At 44.2% G+C, this 22,212-nt stretch overlaps 1 protein-coding gene and 1 pseudogene across 1 annotated transcript in view; both read left to right on the top strand.

The window, feature by feature from the left end:
- The first annotated feature begins 322 nt into the window (after positions 1-322).
- LOC123472399 lies at positions 323-2,568 on the top strand (annotated as a pseudogene).
- Positions 2,569-3,713: 1,145 nt separating this feature from the next.
- LOC116931780 overlaps positions 3,714-22,212 on the top strand; it is a 32,768-nt gene continuing 14,269 nt past the window's right edge. Inside the window, exon 1 of the mRNA XM_045173814.1 lies at positions 3,714-4,764. Within this exon, the coding sequence (XP_045029749.1) occupies positions 4,458-4,764 (307 nt within the window). The 5' untranslated portion in view covers positions 3,714-4,457. The remainder of the gene's footprint in view (positions 4,765-22,212) is intronic.

Genomic DNA, 22,212 nt, shown 5'->3' with positions numbered 1-22,212 from the left:
TGCATTGACAATCCAAGTTCAAACAGGTAATAGCATTTTGTTACATTGTTCATTCGTTTTGTTAAAATCAAATTTGGCTTAGGTCCATTAACTGTAAATGAACTGACACCAGAGGATGCCGCTTAATACCTGTAAGCCGCTCAACAACATTCATCAAGGGGATCTATCCCTGTAATGGTTGAAGAACCTAATATCATACCTACACCGGATGATGAAAGTGAAGATGGAAGGGAAGAAGAGAATTAAAGAAATAGCGTGGAGAGTGAAAGAGAAATCGAAGAAGAGAGTGAGCAAAGTGATATAAGAGGAAGTGAAGAAGAGAATGAAGGAAATAGCGAGAAGATTGAAAGAGAGTGAAGAAGAGAATGAAGGAAATAGCGAGAAGAGTGAAAGAGAGAGTGAAGAAGAGAGTGAGTCAATTACCTCACCCACACAAAGTCGTCGGCGTTGTCGTCGCGCGATAGGAACGCCTTCTCCAGGACGTCATTGGGAGGAACGTCGTCGAGCCCATAATCATTCAGCCGAGAGGCAATCTTTGTCAAGGATTCAAAGCGAAGAATCAAACGCAGATATTACCAAGATGATCTATCATTAGGCGAAGAAACACTCGCTCCTGTGACTGGGGGGTCTTCTCAGCAACGTAAACGTCAGCGGGCTACACACATGCGCTGGAAACTTGTATTTCAAGCAGGAAAGAAGTAAGAAATACTATTCATTGTTCTTTTACGTTTTTTTTTCTAAAGTGCTATTTTTAAATTTAGTTTAAGTAATATCCTTGTTGACCGCAAACATGGATAGAAGTTTGGTGTCTGGAAGGTGCTGAGTAATGGTATTCTTTATCGGTGTAATCATCGACCACAGCAGAATCTTTGCCAATGCACAGTTTTGAAATCAGGTACATACATCGTCTTTTTAAAGATTTCTTGTATTATTTAATGCTTATTCTGATTTCAGGCAATGCAATCATCCAGCGAAGAGTGCACATTACTTCCTGTCCAAAACAAGAAAATATATATGAGTCGCTAGTCATTTACAGGGACGCTAAGCGTGAAGGATTGAAAAATAAGGGGAAATCTGCTAAGGCCATTACCGACCACATCATCGCTAAGCACTTTGCATCAAAAATGAAACTTGTGAATAGAACACAAGTCTGTATATCAGTCAACATGGCTAGGTATTTTTAAACATTTCTTGCCTAAGTATTTATTTAAAAAATTCCAAACTTTGTTTAGAACGAAGACTCGTCCAAAAAATCCAAACACACTGGATTTTTCATTTGAGGACGATGGCATTCCGGATGGGCTAAACCTTCATGACGTAGTAACCGCTAAACGCAGACACATAGTCTGTTTCACTAACAAACAGGCGCAGCTATAAAAAAATGCTAAAAGATGGTACATGGATGGAACATTTAGAATCATCAAAAAACCATTTATGCAGATGTGGACGATACACGCTTTCATTCGATATGGAAACGAAAAGAAAATGGTTCCATTATGTTTTGTCCTCATGTCTAGTAGGACTCAAAAGGACTACATACGTGTGCTGAAACACATAAAAACTATAATTCTCGGTAACAGGTATAACTATACATTTTTATGACTATAAATGTAGTAATTTCGAGACATTATTTATTTGTACAGTTACGCCATGAAAGAATGTGTCGTTGATTTTGAGAAGTCAGTGTGCCTGGCTATTGAAAAAGAGTTTGGTATTGGTGTTAAAATATTTGGATGTGGCTTCCATTGGACCCAGTGTATTTTTCGCCGCATAAAATCATTTGGTAAAATAAGAAAGACAAATTAATAAGTAAAATTTTGAAATATATTAATGAATATTATAGGTTTAATAAGAGCATATCGTACAGACATGCTAATTCGTGGGATTTGCAAGTGAGTGTGAATATTTCTATATTTATTGTGGAACTTAACAGATGTATTTACTACCTATTGCAGGAAAATGATGTCTCTCCATCTCCTCCCACATGGAAAAATCCCTACTGCCTTTGCAAATTGAAGATCAGCTGTCTGGGAAATTGAAAACAGGGAGAACCGAACTATGATGCGAAAACTGTACAACTACATGGAAAATACCTTGATCGACAGCTTGCTTTGGCCTCCTAAAGTTTGGTCGGTCTTCATGCAAGAGGTATTAAAAGAAAAATATAATTTAAAACATTCAAATGATTACATTCACTCTAACATGCTTTAGGTGAGAACCACTAATGACGTTGAAGGCTGGCACACAAATCTAGCAAATCACGCTGGACTTAGCATTAGCAGTAAAGGCCTCAACCTGTATATTCTCCTCGAAGTTCTCTACGAGGAGGCTATACGGGTTGATATATATACAAAGATGCTTGAACAGGGTCAACAACTGAGAAGACAGCGAAAAACTTTCAAAGAATTAAATTTAAAACTGTTTGGTTTGTGGAACGACTATTCCAAACAAAAGATAACGACCGCAGAACTTTTAGAACAATGTGCAGATATTTACACAAAGTTCAACGCAATTAAATATGCAAAAACGGCGAACGATGCTCGTCTCTTTGAGTTAGAGACAGAATAGAAATTAATTGTATGAACAAAATTGTATTGGGTGGCTCAAAAAAAAGAAATACAAAGAGAACACTGTGTTCACCAAAAAATATTGAAACATTTCACCAAACCCAAATCGGTTCGGGTGTTTACCGAAAAAAATGACACATTCCATAGTGAACACTACCCCGAACCGTGCCAACGGTTCGGGTGTTCACCAAAAAAAAACCCACAGTGAACACTACCCCGTGCCACCGGTTCGGGTGTTCACCAAAAAAAAATTCAACATTCCAGAGTTGTTCAAATAATAAATACAACAAGTACTCACAAATAAAATAAAGCTCACAAATGAAATCCAATTTGAAGAAATACCAGCAAACACCAGGCGAATAAAAAAAGGAAAAAAAAATCAAGAGCTCCGCTCTGTTACTACGCGACCACGCGACTGACAATTTTACGACAGACAGCATAAGCATAAGTCGAGTGGTGATGGTGGCGCTGACTTCCAGAACCCATACAGCTAGCGCCACTAGTGGCCTGAACAAAGTGTAAAGTCGACAGGCCTGTAAAGTACCGAAAATTTTCAGGCCACTGGCCTGAATGTCTGGCATCCCTAATGACTTGCAACATAATTTTTTTTTTGAGCGGAAACGGACACAGTTGGTGCCGAAAGAGACACAATTGGTGCCGAAACGGAGAATATTAGTGCCGAAACGGAAAGATTTTTTAATAAACGAGGAGATTTTAAATACAAGGGGGGACCAGGCGTTTTATATGGGTGCCGAAAACACCAAAATCGAAAGTGCCGAAAAAAGTGCCGAAACGGGTATACACCAAAATTTTACATGCTTTAAATGCAAGACTGTAGTCAAAGGTACTATTAGCTGTTTGTTTACACATTTTAGACACACACACAACATGAAAACTTGTAGGTCTGCAAAAGGTAACATCAATCTTATTTGTGGGCAAAACAATTGTGTTATTTCTTTGCAAAATTTTAACGATTATCGGAATCATCTGTTAAGGTGTACATCTTTCAAAAGTTCCACAGAACAATTGTTGCCCGAGTCATCCTCATTGATTGGGGAAGACCATTCTGTAAATATTCCGGTATCAGTTTCGGATTTCAGCGAAGAACTCGGGAGGGTGGGGGGGGTCTGACAAATCTGCTAAAAACAGATTTCTTTGGCAAGCTTACATTAGATATGAGAACCAAGTATAATGTAAGTAATTCTGCTTTGGATTTTATGACTCAAGAATTGCAAGAATAGCTGAAGGGCAGGGAAAAGTCTTTAGAAGGTGGTGAAGATGGACTGCCTGCTAAAAGACAGAAATTGGAATTTGACAGTTCCGACTTTTTAAACAGTTTGTTACAATTAAATATTCAAAAAAAGAGAACTCATTATTACAAGTCCAATTTTAATTTAATAGAACCTGAGGAACTGTTTATAAATTCCAATTTGAAAACTAGAATGACTAATGGAAGCATAGGAAATCAGACCAAAAACAACACTTTTCAGTATATGTCCATCAAAAAGCGATTGACTGCCTTGTTTTCTAACGATGGCTTTAGGCGCCTTTATTTCTCAGAAAGTCGAAGTCAGGATGATTTTGTGCGTGGAACGAAAGACAGTAAATATGTACAAGTTCATCCTCTTTTTTCGAAAACCCCTACTGCCATTCGAATTCAGTTATTTTACGACGAAGTCGAAGTGACTAATCCACTCGGTTCTAAAACAAAAAACATGAGCTAGCTATGTTCTGTTTTCGAATTTTAAATTTACCTAATTCTGAGAATTCTAAACTTGCAAATATTTTCCCTCTTGCCATTGTCAACAGTATTCACGTAAAAATAATTCTTTTGATTTTGCTTTCTCTGAATTTCTTAATGAATTAAAAGAACTTGAATCAGAAGATGGAATGCTGCTTGGCATTCCTGATTTCACAAACTTTAGAATTAGAGGGACAATCGCTGGTGTATGTGCAGACACAAAGGGCGCTCATGAGATTGGGGGATTTCTCGGACCTTCTGCAAATAGGTTCTGTAGGCTTTGCTTAATCACTAGGGAAGAAATAAAACAAAAAAGTTGCTTTGATCAGTTAGAAATGAGGACTAGAGAAAATTATGACGAAGCGGTTGAAGCTTCTGCTAGCAATCCTGAAAAAGCGAGTGACACTGGAATCCGTTCGTGTTGTGTTCTGAATTGCTCAAAATATTTCCATTTCGGCGAAAACTTAATTTTAGATGCCATGCACGATTTCTTGGAAGGCGTAGTTCCGTTTATGATAAAACTTTTTTTAAGGCAACTCTATTCGTGTGGAACAACAAAAATTTCTGCAGCAGAATTAAACCGTAGAATAGTACTCTTTCATTTTTCATTTTACGACCTTTATAACAAACCTTCACCAAAATTTACTGATGCCGGAATCCGAAAAGAGGGTGATTATCTAACCAAACAACGTGCATCTCAAAATTGGTGCTTGATTAGAATGTTTCTTTTATTAGTGGGTGATTTGATTAAGGAAGACAACGAGTATTATATTCATTTTTTACAACTCTTGGATATTTTAGATATTCTCTTTTCCCACAAAATAGCACTGGAACAAATAGTTGTGTTGGAAGATCTCATTAGGCAATTTGTAGAAAGACTCCGCGAATTGTATCCAAGTGTGCAACCAATTAATAAATTTCATCACATGGTACACTACCTAGAGGTAATTAGAATGAATGGCCCTCCAACTAATTACTGGTGCATGAGGTTTGAAGCTTTCCATAATATTGTTAAGAAACTAGCAATGACTAATTGTAATTTCATTAACTTCTCAAAATCTGCAGCTTTTCATGTACAGAGTATATTTTGTGCTAATCTGTTAAATCAGGATTGTTTTGAAAGCGACAAATTAGTTGTTGGCCCAGCAGAATCGGGAACTTTGAAAGGTTTTGTAAATGACTGCAGGGGCAGCTCACCTATCCCCGATGACGGATTGGTAAGCAATGCCAAATGGATTAAGTTCAATGGGTGGGAGTATCGAAGACATTCTGTCGTTCTGCTTACCCCAAGTTCCGACACCAAAGATGGACTGCCGGAGTTTGGAAAAATTTCTAATGTTTTGGTCCACCACGGCAACCCATTTTTTGTCTTAACAATCATGATTACAGACAATTTCAATTCTCACTTTCATTCGTTTGAAGTTTGGAGCCCAGAGACTGCACAGCAGCGGTAGAGTGCTTATTTTCGGCCTTTTCCAGTACTTTAAAAATACTTTATACGAAAAGCATGAACGTAAGCATTTGAAGCCTACTGAAAAGCAAAAAATAATGATTTTGTTCCATTTAACATACTTATAAAATTGTAAGTAGGAGGAAACACAAGTATTTTATCTAAAATAAGTATTGTAACAGTAAGTTGTATTGACGGTTCACAAGACTAAGACTAGGGGCCCGATACACGACCACGGGGGACTATATATGGGGGGGGAACACTGACGTCACATGTCCGGTAGCATTGCATACCGGATCACATAACGTGGTCATGTGACATCCCCCCCTCTAGCTGCATTCGTCCCCGAATGCATTACTAAAAAAAACAACAACACAAAAAAAAAGATATAAACCGAAAGAAAACCGGGAACATTGCTACATGATACAGGCCACATGACATCCCCCCCAAAAAAACAACATCATCCCTATGCCAGATGCTCAATGGACGACTCCAGCTCGCGCAGCGTCGTCAAGCAAGCCTCTTCATGCGCTGCCATACGGTTGTCTATTTCCATAAGGCAATGCATGGTACTCCACCGCCGCGCACGTCGCTTCTTAGCTTCTTCCTCGACGAACTCCTCCACCACTCGTAGACGTTCCCGAAGGTCGGCCATATTAACGTCTCCTTTTCTCCCTCGGCACCACTGGATGCTGCACACAGCCACACTGGCCATAAACAACGCTGCTCCCACACCCCATAGCTCGAATGGATATGTATGATGTTCCACCGCTCGTTTTTCCCTCTCCGAGTCGTCTACTTCCAAAGCACGGATAGTTTTACCAAAACTAGCTGCGTTCGTCAGACTGCCGCCGATCTGTTTCAAGGACGCTTATAATGAAGCCTGCAGCGATGAGTTCGTAGATTTCCCGCTCGTCATGCTTCCTTGTTGTTGGGCATCTGTAGCTACAGCCCAGTTCACCCCTTTCAGACGTGGCACAAAGTCGTTCCCCTTCCTAGTGGATGATAACGAGTGTTGCCTACTGGCCTGCAAAATCCACTCATCAGTTTGAATGGAGCAACCGTGCGGGATTTCAACAATACCGACCAACGGCAGCTCTGCTCTCGAAGAATCCCTCGAATCTGTCTGTTGGGGACACTCCATTACCAGAGAGCGTGGATTATTCATTGATACTGCCTGTCACCTACGGTGCTACCCTCACGGGCAGGATCGTGGGTGGCAAGGGCCCTCTAAATTTATGTTAAAGTTAAGAGCCCTTGCCCCCATTTTTTAGTTCAGTATCCATTAAGTAATAAAGTAAAGAAGTCATCTCAATTTGTCCCTCTGTTACCACGTCGGTAAAAATTGTCTCCTCCACTGCGTTTACAAAGAAATAAAGTGTTCTTTCCCATCCGTCATCTTTTCCATATTTTTCATTCATCCTGTCATCCCTCATTTTCTGCTACGACGTTACATGCACGTTAACGTACGTAACAAATGGTGCCGAAACCCGGGATTTAACGAACACGTGCATTTCTCTTGTTATCCCTAGTAAAACTTGTTAGATTCAGTAAAATTGTCGGGTATTCCCCTTCGTAAGACTTTGACACACGTCCACGCCATCCTGAAGGCAAAACCCGGTCTACCACGCCTTTACGTATCTGACTGTATCGTCGCTGTATCTACGTGAATCATCGACATCCGTTTACGTGTGACTACTTCCTTGTCTTTGAACGTTTCTACGTCATGAGTGAAGCCGTAAGCCGAGAGTATTGAGTCGGGCGGCAATATATCTATAGAAGATGAAATGAAACCAGAAGCAATGAAGAATGAAGGTTCCCTCCTCCCAGACAACGATCTCAAGCAGAAACGTGGGAGAAGAAAGGCGGCCCACACGAAGTTAACGAATCAGCTCAGAAAAGCAGTGGCAAATCACAAGATGGGAGCCATCAGACTCAAGAAGTTGCAAGTTGCAGCATGGCGAGACGAATTAATTCGTATCTACGAAGACGTCAAAGATCTTCACCACACGTATATGGAGAGCTTGCCCGATATTACGGATCCACAACGTCAAGCATGTGAAAAATGGGAGGTACAATTCGACACCGACCACGTGGAAATCCTCAACTTCGCCATTAGGTATGCCACGTCGTCACGTCACTCAGCCAGCTCTATTGGTACGACAGCGTCAGACGTCACAGTTAGCACACCACGCTATCACAGAAGAGGTCTACCCGTTCAGCGTCAAATGTTTCCCTTGGTCAACCCAGCACGTGATCTGTGCATTCAGAAACAGATATTGGAACTGGAAGTCAAAATGGAGTGTGCAAGAATCCAGATGGAAGCGAGCACCACGTCGGCTACGGAAACGTTAAGCAAGGCGCTGAAAGGTATGGGTGAGCACCTGAGCAAACTCATTGACAGCGCGGAAAAGACGTCATCAGAAATCGCCGCTAACACCAACTTGGTGAAAGATTCACGTAAGAGTCTACGTGAACTGGATCAGAAGATCAAAGAGGTTTACTTGGATCTAAATGCTCAGATTACAGGTCTAAAAACAACGATTGAAGTCAACAAGATCCATCTGAGAACGATACAAGAGCAAGTTCTGGACCAAGAGACACGCCTTCCAAAACGATCACAGTCATTCGCTGCTACACAAGACATCCCTGCTCGGGCGTCCTTAAAGTCAATTGAGGCCAAAGTAATGCACCGTAGAGACTTGTCCAATCGTTACGTTCCAGCCGGTACCTCTGCACAGGATCCTACCCAAAGACCCTTGCCCATCATGCCTTCAACCTGCAATCCATGCCCACTCCCTGGGGACGATACATCTTCGGACACGACCCCTGAACCTCCACCTGCCGCTGGCCCTTCCAATCATCCTCATGGCGGCTGCTGTAGTCGTCCACGTACTCCGACCTTCACGATCAAGCCGTTTGATGGAAATCCGAAGAACTACGCCCGGTTTAAGGCTAAATTTCGAGCCTTATACGAACAAGAATACAACGGTTCTCCTGCCCTACTGTTCATGTTGGAAGAGCTGCTGTCGAAGGAGGTCCGGAATGAGATCGGCGAGTGCCTCGCCGATGAGGCTATGTACTCCGTGGTGTGGGAACGACTCGATGCAGTTTACGGCCGCACCGAAGTCATGGATCAAACGTACCTCGACGACCTGCTGCAGATTCCACCTTTGAAGAGCCAAGATGCGGCGAGCCTCAAGACTTTTGCAAACCGGTTGCATGGAGCAGTGGTGACGCTGTCACAATCAAGATATGCCCACGAGCTTCATAGCCGTACTACTCTGATGGCCATGGAAGTAAAGCTGACGACGTACCTTAAAGAGAAGTGGAATGAAAAACGAAAGAGAATCGGTGCAGAGCTGAACGTTCTGGACCTGGACGACTGGGTAACCGTAAAATCCATGAGCAAGCAACATGGAAAAAACGTATTTGAGTCCTTGCCTACGTCGACGTCCAAAGTACGGTTTGATGAGAAGAAGCCTTTCAAGAAACAGAACGCTGCTCACACGTCGACCATTGGACACGTTTCGACCGAAGAAGGCTCTAAATCAACGGCGTCGTCACCTCCGGAGGCTGCTCCCAAGGGAAAACAACCGAAGACGGAGGAGAAAGCGGCCGAAAAGACTGACCAATGGAGGTGCCTAGCTTGTAACGGCAGGGCTCACAACTTGGCCAGCTGTAACCTGTTTATGTCTTTCACGCCCACGAAAAGGGCTGAAGTCGTATTTAAGTCCGGGAGGTGTTTACTATGCCTAACCGGCAAACATGAACGCAAGGAGTGTCCCAGGGACATCAAATGTACCATGGGTCGATGCACTGGATCAAGACACCAACCCTTGCTTCACGGGTCCGAGTTCATTCCACGGAGGAAACTATCGGATCCAATGTCTCCATCAGCGTCTACATCGACTGCATTCCTCGGGACACTAACCCAGAAGGAACCGGTAAATCGACGTGTACGTTTCAAGATTGTACCCGTTCGTATTAGCGTCGGTACAAGATGGGTCGACACTTTCGGATTCCTGGATACCGGAAGTGACACAACACTGATCAGGAGAGATTTAGTAAAAAGGTTGGGACTCGTTGGTCAGCATAAACGTATCAACGTTGTCTCTTATGATGGAGCCACATCAAACGTCCAAGCTGCCGTTGTGGATTTCTCCCTTTCGTCCGTTGACGGAACAAGCCGGTTTGAAGTTAAACACGCCTACGCCGTCGACAATTTGAAGGTGACGCCAAATCCTCCAATCAACCCTCATCAAATGGAGTCCTGGACACACCTACGCGGTCTTGATGTCCCGAACATACAACTCGAAGACGTTGGAGTATTAATTGGAATTGACGTAGCAGAAGCCCGCGATCACGTACATTCCGTCAAGCCGCCGGCTGGAAAAATTGGGCCTATCGCCTTCAAAACACCGTTTGGTTGGTGCCTGGGTGGTCAAACGGGCCCGCCACAAGATGGGCGTCCGTTCATCGCCCACATAGTAGCAGAGGAACGTCCCGAAGACCTCAACGAGTTAGTCAAGAAATTCTGGCAGCTGGAGGCGAAAGACGTAGACATAGAGCAGCCTGTTCTCTCCGAAGACGATCTACGTGGGCAACGTATCCTCGAGTCAACAGTGAAAAATGTTGGTAACCGGTATCAAGTCGGCCTTATGTGGAAAACCGACAACGTAAACCTTCCGGACAATCGGGCAACTGCATTGAAGAGACTTTATTCTCTGGAGAGACGATTTCAACGAGATGTAGACTTCGCCCAGAAGTATGATGCAGTTGTTAAGGAGTACATCGGCCTGGATCACGCCAGACTCCTCACGACCGAATAGTTGCGGAAGGAGTCAAGTACAACGTGGTATTTACCGCACCACGGCGTCGTAAGCCCATCCAGCTCTACGACCAAAGTTCGAGTTGTATTCGACGGAGCCGCCGAGTATGGGGGAACGTCGATCAACCAGAACCTGTTACGTGGACCCAATCTTCTCGTTAGCCTACTCGGTGTCCTACTACGCTTCCGAAGGAACCTGGTACCAGCTGGCGCAGATATCGAGAAGATGTTTCACCAAGTGAAGGTCCCAGTAGAAGACCAGGTGGCCTATCGGTTTGTCTATCGAACGCCTGGCAGTAATCAAGCACCGTTAACGTACCAAATGACAGTCCACGTCTTTGGATCGGTATCTTCCCCAACGACCTGTATTTTTGCCCTAAATCGGACTGCAGACGATCATCGCGACCAGTATCCGGAGCCAGCAGAGAGCGTTCGAAGAAACTTTTACGTTGACAACTACCTCGATTCCTTTGATTCCGAAGACGGGGCAGTAAAACGGGCCCGCCAGATGAAGAAACTCTTACAACTAGGCGGTTTCAATCTAACGAAGTGGACGTCCTCATCAAGGAAGGTTATATCGGCTCTACGTGAGTTCGGTTTGGCTTCACCAACACTGGACCTTGATTTGGAAAAGTTGCCCATCGAGCGAACACTTGGAGTGATGTGGAACGGAGAAACGGATATGCTGACGTTCAAGATACGGAAGCAGCCTAGCCATGACGTTCTCACCAAAAGGAATTTCCTCAGTATAATCTCCAGTGTCTACGACCCATTGGGACTCGTCGCTCCTGTTGTTTTCTTAATGAAGTCACTTCTGCAAGATATATGGACGTACGAGAAAAGGATCGGCTGGGATGACCCTATCCCCGAAGAATTAGGCCAACGCTTTCACTACTGGTACGAGCATCTGGATAACCTGGAGTGGTTAACAGTACCAAGATGTTTCCGGCATCAACGTGGACGTTGGACGCAGCAGCACCTGCATGTATTTACGGACGCAAGCACAAAAGGATTTGGAGCTGTGGCGTACTTCCGTTTCATCTTCGAAGACCAGTCGATCAACGTATCTTTTGTCATGGCTAAAACCCACGTAACACCAGTAAAAGGACTCACGATCTCAAGATTAGAGTTGCAGGCTGCTGTAGAAGGCTTAAATATCGCCCTAGTAATCTGTCGGGAGCACGAAATCGATTTACGTGAAGTTACCTTCCACACCGACTCTCAAACCGTCTTACGTTGGATCCATTCCCGCACTTGCCGATTTGAAACCTTCGTGAACAATCGGATTGGCAGAATCCTCTGGAACACGAATCGAAGACAATGGCGTCACGTTTCCGGAATTAACAATCCAGCGGACCTGTGTAGTCGTGGTATTGACCCGAAGAACGTCGACGAGTTGGTGAAATTCCACGAGGGTCCATCGTTCCTGAAACTCGATCCGTCGGAGTGGGATATTTGGGAAGAGATCACAGAGGCGGAAGAAAGGGACGTTAACGTAATTCGAGTCTTCGCAGTCAAAAAGGAAGACGAAAATCACCCGATTGATGACTGTGTAAAGAGGTATTCCAGCTTACTCAAGATCCAAAGAGTTATCGCTTGGTGCAGAAGGTTCGCGACTAACGCCAGAGCTAAGATGGGAATTTACCAGCCAACCGTGGGGGAGTTGACGGCCGAAGAAATGATGACGGCCCTCACGCTTTGTGTCAAACGCACCCAAGGACTGGCATTTGCGGAAGAAATCTACGCCTTGAAAAAGAGCTTGGAGTTGCCTCTGAAGTCAAAACTACGCACGTTTAGCCCTTTCCTGGATGAAACAGGTCAGCTACGTGTAGGCGGACGTATACTTCAGGCTCCAGTTGATTATTCCACAAAGCATCCCATCCTGCTTCCAGCCGATCAACTCCTGACGCAACGGATTGTATGGGATCATCACACACGGAATCTCCACATTAAATCTGAAAGATTGCTGGCGGACTTACGTACACGTTACTGGATAATCTCTGGACGTAACGTCATCAAATCGGTTGTCAACACCTGCTGGCCTTGCAAGCGGAGATCATCGAAACCCATTCCACCACTCATGGCATCGTTACCAGTTCACAGGCTTACTCCCTATCTTCCACCTTTCGCATATACGGGAATCGATTACTTCGGCCCACTAACGGTACGAGTCGGTGGAAGAGGATGTAGACACGAGAAACGTTGGGTATGCCTGTTTACGTGCCTAACAACTAGAGCCGTTCACCTAGAAGTCTCCGACGGCCTCAGTCTCGAAGAATTCATGCTATGTTTCACTCGGTTCGTGAGTTTACGTGGAAAGCCGAACGTTGTTTACAGTGACAACGGAACAAATCTCGTAGCTTGGGAACAAGAACTCCGACAAGCTCTAACGGAGTTAGTCAAACAACACCAGGAGTTGCAGTCGAAGATGGCATGCCAACAAATAGAGTGGCATTTCTCTCCTCCTCACGGACCCCATTTCGGTGGAGTTTGGGAAAGGCTCGTGCAATCGTGCAAGCGAGCCATGAAGGTCAGCGTCGGGAATCGTTTAGTCACCGATCGGGTCCTAAGAACGGTGATCGCAGAAGTAGCAGCCCTTTTGAACGCTCGGCCACTAACCCACCTCAGCATGGATCCCGAAGATCCCGATCCGTTAACGCCGAATCACTTTCTTCATGGAGGAGCCCGTCCGTACGTGCCGCTAAAGTTGGGAGATTCTGAGAACATGGACGTCACATCAAAAAAATTCCTCCAAAGCCAGGCCATCATACAACATTTTTGGAACAGATGGCTTCGTGAATACGTCCCACACTTGACGGAAAGGAGAAAATGGTCGGAAAATCGGCCAAACGTTACCGTCGGAGACCTAGTACTCGTCATTGAGCCGAATACTCTACGTGGACAGTGGCCGTTGGGAAAAATGATAGAGGTTCTCCCCAGTGACTCTGATAACGTTGTACGAGTGGTAAAAGTGCAAATCAGCAACCACAAAAACCCCTGTATTCGTCCAGTGACTAAGCTCTGTGTTATGGCTACGGCCAAAGAGCAGGACGTTTACGTAGAAAGTGAAAAAATTGGGTCATCTGAGTAAAAATCGAGATCGTTAGGTCAAAATGTAATGTAAATAGTCAATTCTTGTATAAAAGTAAAAAAAAAAGGGGTATAAATTGTAAAATGGTAAAATTGTAAAATTGTAGAATGTCTAATGTTGTTGCGGATTGTCAAAGTCCACAAGAAGAGAGAGTGTCTAAAATTGGAAGGCCCGTCAGACGGCCTATTGTTTTTGACTTATAATTTATGTTATAATTGTAAACTTTGTGTAGGCTGCCAGGGGCGCTGCCAAACAGAGCCCTCTTGGTGGCCGATATCGGCAATAGCCGTTGTTAGAATTTTTCCCTGTGTAAAGGCAGACGCCATTTCTTGTGTCAGAAGTCAGTTTCAAATAAACTAGTGGTAGAACCTGCCTAAGTTAAATTTACAAAGGTATTGAATCGCAGGTATTAGAGTTGTTAATTAGATTTAATACTTTTCATGGTCCTTCGAACCTTTTTGAGACTGACGATATCGTCCAAGTAATTGGCGTAATTTAAAGTGTAGACTTTGAATGTGAGATTCAACACGTGTTGTAAGGAATCACGTGTTGGGGGAATTTTCAGCCCGCTATTAATTTATAGTGTAAGTTTGTTTGACCTATCTGTTTCCTAACTAACAAGTCGTTAAAGGTGTGCGATTTCGCAAAAATACATTCTTTTGTTTCTTCTTAAACTCGTTTTTGTGTTGTTTTCTCAGACACAATATTGCCTTGGGATATCCAACTATAATTGTTATTTAGACAACTTTTTCAGATCACCAGTAGAACTCCACAACAAAAATGGCTGCCAAGAGATTGAATCAAGCAACGTTGGCGGTGACCATAGAAGTTTTGGAGAAAGAACTTCATAAAGATTTGAAGAATTATGAAACCGCAGCTAATGAAAGCATATTGCAGGAAGCTGAAACTTCGTTTGAGCTGGCCGATGACAGGATGAAACGACTAATCAGAAATTACGAAACAATCATCCCTATGTTGGAACAGGCCCCCGAAGTTCAACAGAAGTACCTGGTGCAGCATGAAGAGTTCGTCGACCGTTTCCACAAAATTACCATCGACTGGAAGAAAAAGAAACCAGTAGTAACAACAAGTATAGCAAGCCCCATACTTCAAGTAGCAGCTCCAAGTGGAAACAATACACCTCCAAGCACAATAACTCCACCGATGAATGCGATGCAACTGCAAGTACCTTCAACCCCGTGGAACATTGCACATCTGTTACCACGGATAGAAATCACCAAGTTTGATGGAGATCTTAACAAATGGGAGGATTGGTGGGCAATTTTTCGCACACTGATCCACGAGAATCCGTCAATGAGACCCATCGAGAAATTCAGCAGACTGAAGTTGCATTTAACGGAGGACGCAGCTGGTGCGATATCGTACTTGGATCTGACAGACAACAATTATATTAAAGCAATAGATATTTTAACTGGGAAATACAACAAGCCGAGATCGGTAAAAGCAGACCATTATATTGCCATTACAGAACTTCCAAGAGTAGAACATCAAGAGGACTTTAAAGGACTACGGAAACTACATGACAAGGCAATGGGCCATGCTTTAAACCTCGGCAGTTTAGACCAACAAACAGCTCAGAATGAAGCAATTATGGAAATCTTGACCAGAAAACTGCCAATTGAACTAAAATCTCGATGGCATGGCAAAACCAGGCAGTTCAACAAGACATTAGCAGATTTCTTTACCTTCATCGACTCAATAGCTGCAGATTGGGAGTATGCTTACTCAACCGAGAAGCAAGAGAAGAAGAAGACAAGACCAGAAACAAGCGAAAAAACGCAAAAAGTAACATTTGCCACCACACCAACTGCAGCTGAACTAGCAGTCACAGGCACTCCTACAGAATATAAAGACAGGAAACAGAACACTACGGTCAAAAGAAGATGTTTATTCTGCAATGATAAACATCCACCGGCTAAATGTGATATCACCCTAGAGAAGAAACTGGAGCTAATCAAGAAAGAAAAAAGGTGTTGGAAGTGCCTGGGACAAAATCATCAGGTGAGAGAGTGTTGGAGTACAAGAAAATGCTACAAGTGCGGAATGGGTCACCACACGTCTATCTGCCACAAGGCAGTTAAACCGAAATCGGTGACAGCAACTGTGGCAGCGTCTCCAATGTTAAAAGTAGCAGATGGTGCTCCTCTCTCAATCGAAGCACGCCTATTTGGTGGCGTATACGTCCAAACGGCAACAGTGGTAGTGGAAGGCCCAAACGGGTGGCATAAAGCTATCGCCTATATCGATCAAGGATCGAATGCAACCCTTGTTAGAAGTGAATTGGCACAGACTTAAGGGCTACAAGAAGTCGGAAAAATCAATCTGAAGCTGCAAGCAGTGGGACACATCCATCCAGAAAAGGAAAGAAGCGTAAGAAAGCTACGACTTCGCGGAACAATCCCACAGGCGGAAGATATTGAACTTGAAGCAATAGAGCAACCCGAAATCGGGAAAATTGCTGGGTCAAGTAAGACAGAATTCGTCAGCGAACTTTGGAGACAAGGATACCAACTAGCCGACGACAGAATACTGAGCGGAAAAGCAGGACCCTGCCAAATAGACGTCTTGATCGGAGCGAATCAAGTCTGGAAGGTTCTCGGCTCAAAACAGATCGTGTCGAATACAGGTATTCGAGCGATAGAAAGTAAATTGGGATGGCTACTACTAGGGCAAGATGAGAAGGTGGCGTTATCGTCTACAACGGCTATCAGCTTTCTCTTAAAAGCTAAACTAGGAACACCCAAAGATTTACATGAAGAAACTGACCCGAAAAAAGAAGAAATTGATTTTGCCAGATGGTGGAAACTAGAGAGTCTAGATCCACTGGAAAAGGTGCCACTTTCAGAACAGTGGAAGACCTATGCAGAGTCCATCACTCAAGATGATGATGGACATTATGTAGCACCGCTCCCATGGAACGGGAACAAAAAATACCTCAGCAAGAATGAAGCCATGGCAGAAGGTCAGGCAAAGGCACTGATAAGAAGATTGGACAGGGACCAGGAGATGAAGACTTCATACGAAGCCGAGTTCAGCAAATTAAAGGAACTTAGGTTCATTTCCAAGGCGGATACGTCATTCGACGGTATCTACACGGTTCTGCCCCATCATCCAGTTGTCAGAAAAGACAAAACCACCAGCAGAGTAAGGCCAGTTTTCAATGGTTCAGCAAAACCGAAAACGGGTTTCAGCGCCAATGATTGCCTAGAAGAAGGACCCAATCTGAACCCAGACATTCTTGACATCATGTTACAGTTTAGGCTCAACCTCATTGCCTGGACAGCTGACATTAGACAAGCGTTTCTAATGGTGAAACTGCTTAAAGAAGACACGGAAGCGTTAAGGTTTTTTCTAGAGGATGAAAACGTCCCAGGATCACTGCAGTTTTATAAATGGAACAGGCTTCCATTTCGACTCACATGCAGCCCGGCAGTGCTCAGGACCGTCCTGAAGACACATTTGGAGTCCTATGAAGGTGACTTAGCAGAAATCAGCAAACAAATTCTACGCCACCTATATGTAGATGACTACTTGTCGAATGCATCTACAATAGAAGAAGCAATGGCCGTAATCGGAATCGTGCTGAAACTTTTTGCTGACGCAAACATGGACTTAAGAAAATGGGTAACAAACAACCAACAACTGCGTAGATATCTACAAAAACAAGGCCTAACCAATGACTCAGACAAGTCACACTCACGTCTTAATTTAGACCCACAAAAAGTGCTTGGAGTTAGATGGAATACTAGCACGGATTGCTTTTATTTCAAGGCAGACGTTATCGTAGACGCAGCAGCAAAAGTTCAAATGTTAACTAAACGAGCTTTTGCAAAAATTTCAACAAAATTGTTCGATCCACTTGGATTAATTGGACCCGTAACACTCCAATTTAAGCTTCTTTTTCAAGAATTGTGGGAATTCAAGATTGGATGGGACGAGAAGGTGCCCGAAGAAACGGAAAGCCGATTCAGGACAATTGTTGAAGATTTAAAATACATTGACAAGATTCAAGTGCCAAGAATGATTTCTATGGCACCTAGCAAACACACGCAAGAACTGCATGTTTTTTGTGACGCTTCAACCAGAGCGTATGGAGCTGTTGCTTACGTGAAATCAAGACATCCAGATTTCATTCGGCTAATTTGCTGCAAAACCAGAGCAGCACCACTCCCGAAGAACGAGGTTTCTCTACCACGGTTAGAGTTACTTAGTGCCGAACTCGGCAGTGTTCTAGCTGAAAGAATCGTCAACGCAGTTGACAAAGTAAATTGGGAAGTGCATTTATGGACTGACTCAATGGCAACCCTTGGATGGATTCGCGGAGAAGCAAACCGTTGGAAGATGTTCGTCAGAAACAGAGTTGAAGCCATCCAGAAGAGGTTTGGGCCAGATCACTGGAAACATTGTCCGGGGAAAGACAACCCAGCAGACCACGCATCAAGAAGCTTGACAGCAAAGAAGTTAGTTGCGGCTTTTTCTTGGTGGGGAGGTCCCTCCTGGCTGAAACTGGAAAAGACGGAATGGCCGCAACAAGATATGCCGACATCAGAAGTAATGCAATTGATGGAGATCGAAGCAAAATTGAAGCAGAAACTGCAAATCCTTGCAGCTAATAGTACTTCGGATTGGTTTGACGTACTCGTATCAAGAGCGAGCAGTTATCTGAGAGTTTTACGTACAATCGCCTGGATGTTTAGGATTTTTAGGAAGGAGTCGCCCGGCAAAGCAACTGAAATGATCAAGGGAGTGGAAGTTTCCTGTCTCTCTGTTCACGAAATCACCGTCGCCGAGAACTTCATCTTAAAACTCATTCAAAAAAGGGCATTTGCAGAAATCTACGAGTCCTTGCAAAAGGGAAAACCACATGGTAAACTGCTTCACGGTATTGATACACTCAGGCCCATTTGGGATGCAAAGGAGCAACTCATCCGAGTGACTGGAAGAATAGGCCCGGCCCTAAAAGAACTGCTCATCGATCCACCCATCCTTCTTCCATCAAACGAGAGGATTGTTGACATGATGATTTACTATCATCATGTTAAACGGAAGCATGCTGGTGTCCAAAACACTCTGACGTTCTTACGAAATCGTTTTTGGATCATTCGTGCACGCCAACGGATTAAAAGTGTCATAAAAAAGTGTGTAAAGTGCCAACGAGTTCAATCGCGTCCCTTTAATGAAGAAACTGCTGCAATGCCATTGGACCGAACCAAGAAAGCGCAGCCATTTGAAGTGATCGGGATCGACTACTTCGGCCCAATGTATGTGCTAGAAGAAGTGATTCTTATTGAAAAGGAGAGTGATGGGAACGATATCGAGAAAACTCGTGTTGGTGAAAAGAAAGTGCATGCGTGTTTGTTTACTTGTGCAGTCACAAGGGCTGTGCATTTGGAGCTTGTGACTGATCTGACAACACAAACCTTTATGTACGCGTTAAGAAGAATGATGTCACGCCGAGAAGATTGTAAAATTATCTACAGTGACAATGCGTCAACATTTACTTGTGCCGCAAAATTAGTGACGGAAGATCCTACCCTAGCCAACTGGCTCTCAAGTAAGGGTATAGAATGGAAGTTTTCTCCTAGCCTAGCTCCATGGTGGGGTGGGTTTTGGGAGAGGATGGTCCGCTCCGTTAAAGAACCGCTAAGAAAGGTGCTGGGGAAAATGAAGGTTAGTTTCGACCAACTTCACACCATACTGGTGGAAATTGAAGCTATCGTGAATTCACGGCCCCTAACTTATGTTTCTGGCGACGCACATTCCTACGAAGTTTTGTCTCCACAAAAGTTGCTGACCGGAAGACAACCTGGAGCTACATCAGAGTCACCCGACTCAACGAAGATGAGCCGTGATGAACTCATCGAACTGGACAAGCAGAGGAGCGAACACGCCTTAACATGGTGGAGGCTGTGGCAAGAGTCATACCTGTCTGATCTTAAGCGATTTCACTGTCGCAAGGGAAAGGGCACCAGAATTCCGCGTGTTGGCGAAATCGTCCTGCTGAAAGAACCTAACATCAAACGTGTTTCGTGGCCGACAGCTATTGTTACAGGAGTGATACCTGGAACCGACGCCAAGGTGCGAGCGGTTGTTTTACGACTACGTTCGGGTAAGGAAACCACCAGGAGCATCCAGACTGTCTATCCATTAGAAGTTCAAGCCGATATCGACACGCCCGTCGATGATACCGAAATCGGCACAGTGGAGAAGACTACGTCTACGAGAAAGAAGTATCCGCTCAGTAAGAAGAATTTGGAATCGCGCGAGGACGCTGGCGATTCCGGCGGGGAGGATGTTGCGGATTGTCAAAGTCCACAAGAAGAGAGAGTGTCTAAAATTTGAAGGCCCGTCAGACGGCCTATTGTTTTTGACTTATAATTTATGTTATAATTGTAAACTTTGTGTAGGCTGCCAGGGGCGCTGCCAAGCAGAGCCCTCTTGGTGGCCGATATCGGCAATAGCCGTTGTTAGAATTTTTCCCTGTGTAAAGGCAGACGCCATTTCTTGTGTCAGAAGTCAGTTTCAAATAAACTAGTGGGAGAACCTGCCTAAGTTAAATTTACAAAGGTATTGAATCGCAGGTATTAGAGTTGTTAATTAGATTTAATACTTTTCAAATGTCAAAATGTAAAATGTAAAACTGTTTATAGTCATATGTAACAATGTAAAAAGTGGGAACCCCAAAACCGCATTGTAAAATTTCCGACGGCAACGCCACCTATACTTAGTTCAAAGGGCAAAGGCAAAATTAGGTCGCCTACTGTTTAACCCTTGACCGCTTAGGGAAACTGTTTAGTCCCTTACGAACAGCAGGCGACAGTTTACCCCTTGACTTGGTGTGTGCTACTTCATCATTGTGTGTACTAATCATCTCTCGCCGTCAACGTTCACTATGGCCCAAAATCCAGCTGAATCCGCCGCATCCATCAAAAACAAATTGAAGGAGTCCCGTGAAAAGGAAGAATAGTACGTGCGGAATTTAAAGGAAAACCAACTTCAGTTGGTTCAAGCCCGAAAGGAAGCTGTGGACGTCATTTACGCCTATCAGCGCGTGGTTCTTCGCCTGAACGAAGAAATCGCTCAGGGAGCTGAGGATCTCGTCAACGTCCAGGTCCACTACCGAGCTGAGAGGGAGAAAATGCTGAGTGGATTTGTTGGAGACCTGCTGCGCAAGATTCGGGAAAAAGAGGTAACCGAAAACGTGCACGTAACGGTTCCAATTCCCGACACCCCGAAGTACGTTGTGCCCCGTCACACCCCGACCATCCGCTGTTTCTTGCCCGAGCATTTGGAGAAGCCGGGATCTTATCGCTGCACGTTGAAGATTGCGGAATGTGAGGAGTTTATGACTCTCACCAACCAAGATCGCCTGGAGCTTCTTTTCACGCAGCATCGTTGCTTCGGGTGTTTTTTGCCCGCCTCTGTTGCTGGAAATAACACCCTGGCCGATTGCCCGCATCCTCGGTGCTGCAATCTCTGCAAGGCGGGAGACCATCATCAAATCCTATGTGGCCCGCGGAGTTCTTATAAGAGGCTTCTGCCTAAAGAAAACTAGGCATCGACGCAACTAGCTTTGGGGTGGTATTTTTGTGCCTTTTTTCACCCAACTGATCGTTTTTGTTTCCCTTGTTTTTTGTTGTTTCTGTCGCCTGAAATGGTATTTAGTTTTTGTGTTTTACCTGTGGACAGGTGGGCCCGCTGTCACCTACGGTGCTGCCCTTACGGGCAGGATCGTGGGTGGCAAGGGTCCTCTAAATTTATGTTAAAGTTAAGAGCCCTTGCCCCCATTTTTTAGTTCAGTATCCATTAAGTAATAAAGTAAAGAAGTCATCTCAATTTGTCCCTCTGTTACCACGTCGGTAAAAATTGTCTCCTCCACTGCGTTTACAAAGAAATAAAGTGTTCTTTCCCATCCGTCATCTTTTCCATCTTTTTCATTCATCCTGTCATCCCTCATTTTCTGCTACGACGTTACATGCACGTTAACGTACGTAACAAATGGTGCCGAAACCCGGGATTTAACGAACACGTGCATTTCTCTTGTTATCCCTAGTAAAACTTGTTAGATTCAGTAAAATTGTCGGGTATTCCTGACACCTGCAAAGCAGGTGTCAGTGCCCAACCCCTCGCCAAAGAAGCTCGAATTTCTTTAAGAACCGATCGTAGTTGAGTAGGTGGGAAAAGTTCCGGGGGTAAGTTGCCGGTTGCCAACAGGGCGAGACCAATGCCGATGTCCTCCAATGTCATGCTGGCCCAGTCTAGAACTCTCTGAGCAGCTTGAAAGGCTTCGTCCATCCTCGCCGTCATAATCACTTGACTTTCTAGGGCGTTCACGGCACTCACCACATTCTGTCTCCATTTGTTGAATTCCTTCTCCAGTGATTGGTGCGCTCTGTCCAGCTGCTGCATGGCAAGTACATGTTCCCCGAGTTCTCGTAATGTCTCATTCACTAACGTTGCTTGATGAGCCACCGCACTCACTATCCCCGACGTTTCTCCTCCCAAGGCCTG

This window comes from Daphnia magna, linkage group LG5 (genome assembly GCF_020631705.1).
Source record: "Daphnia magna isolate NIES linkage group LG5, ASM2063170v1.1, whole genome shotgun sequence".
Lineage (NCBI taxonomy): Eukaryota > Metazoa > Arthropoda > Branchiopoda > Diplostraca > Daphniidae > Daphnia > Daphnia magna.
The sequence above is the reverse complement of the archived record's forward strand: the minus strand, read 5'-3'. Positions and strand labels throughout refer to the sequence as shown.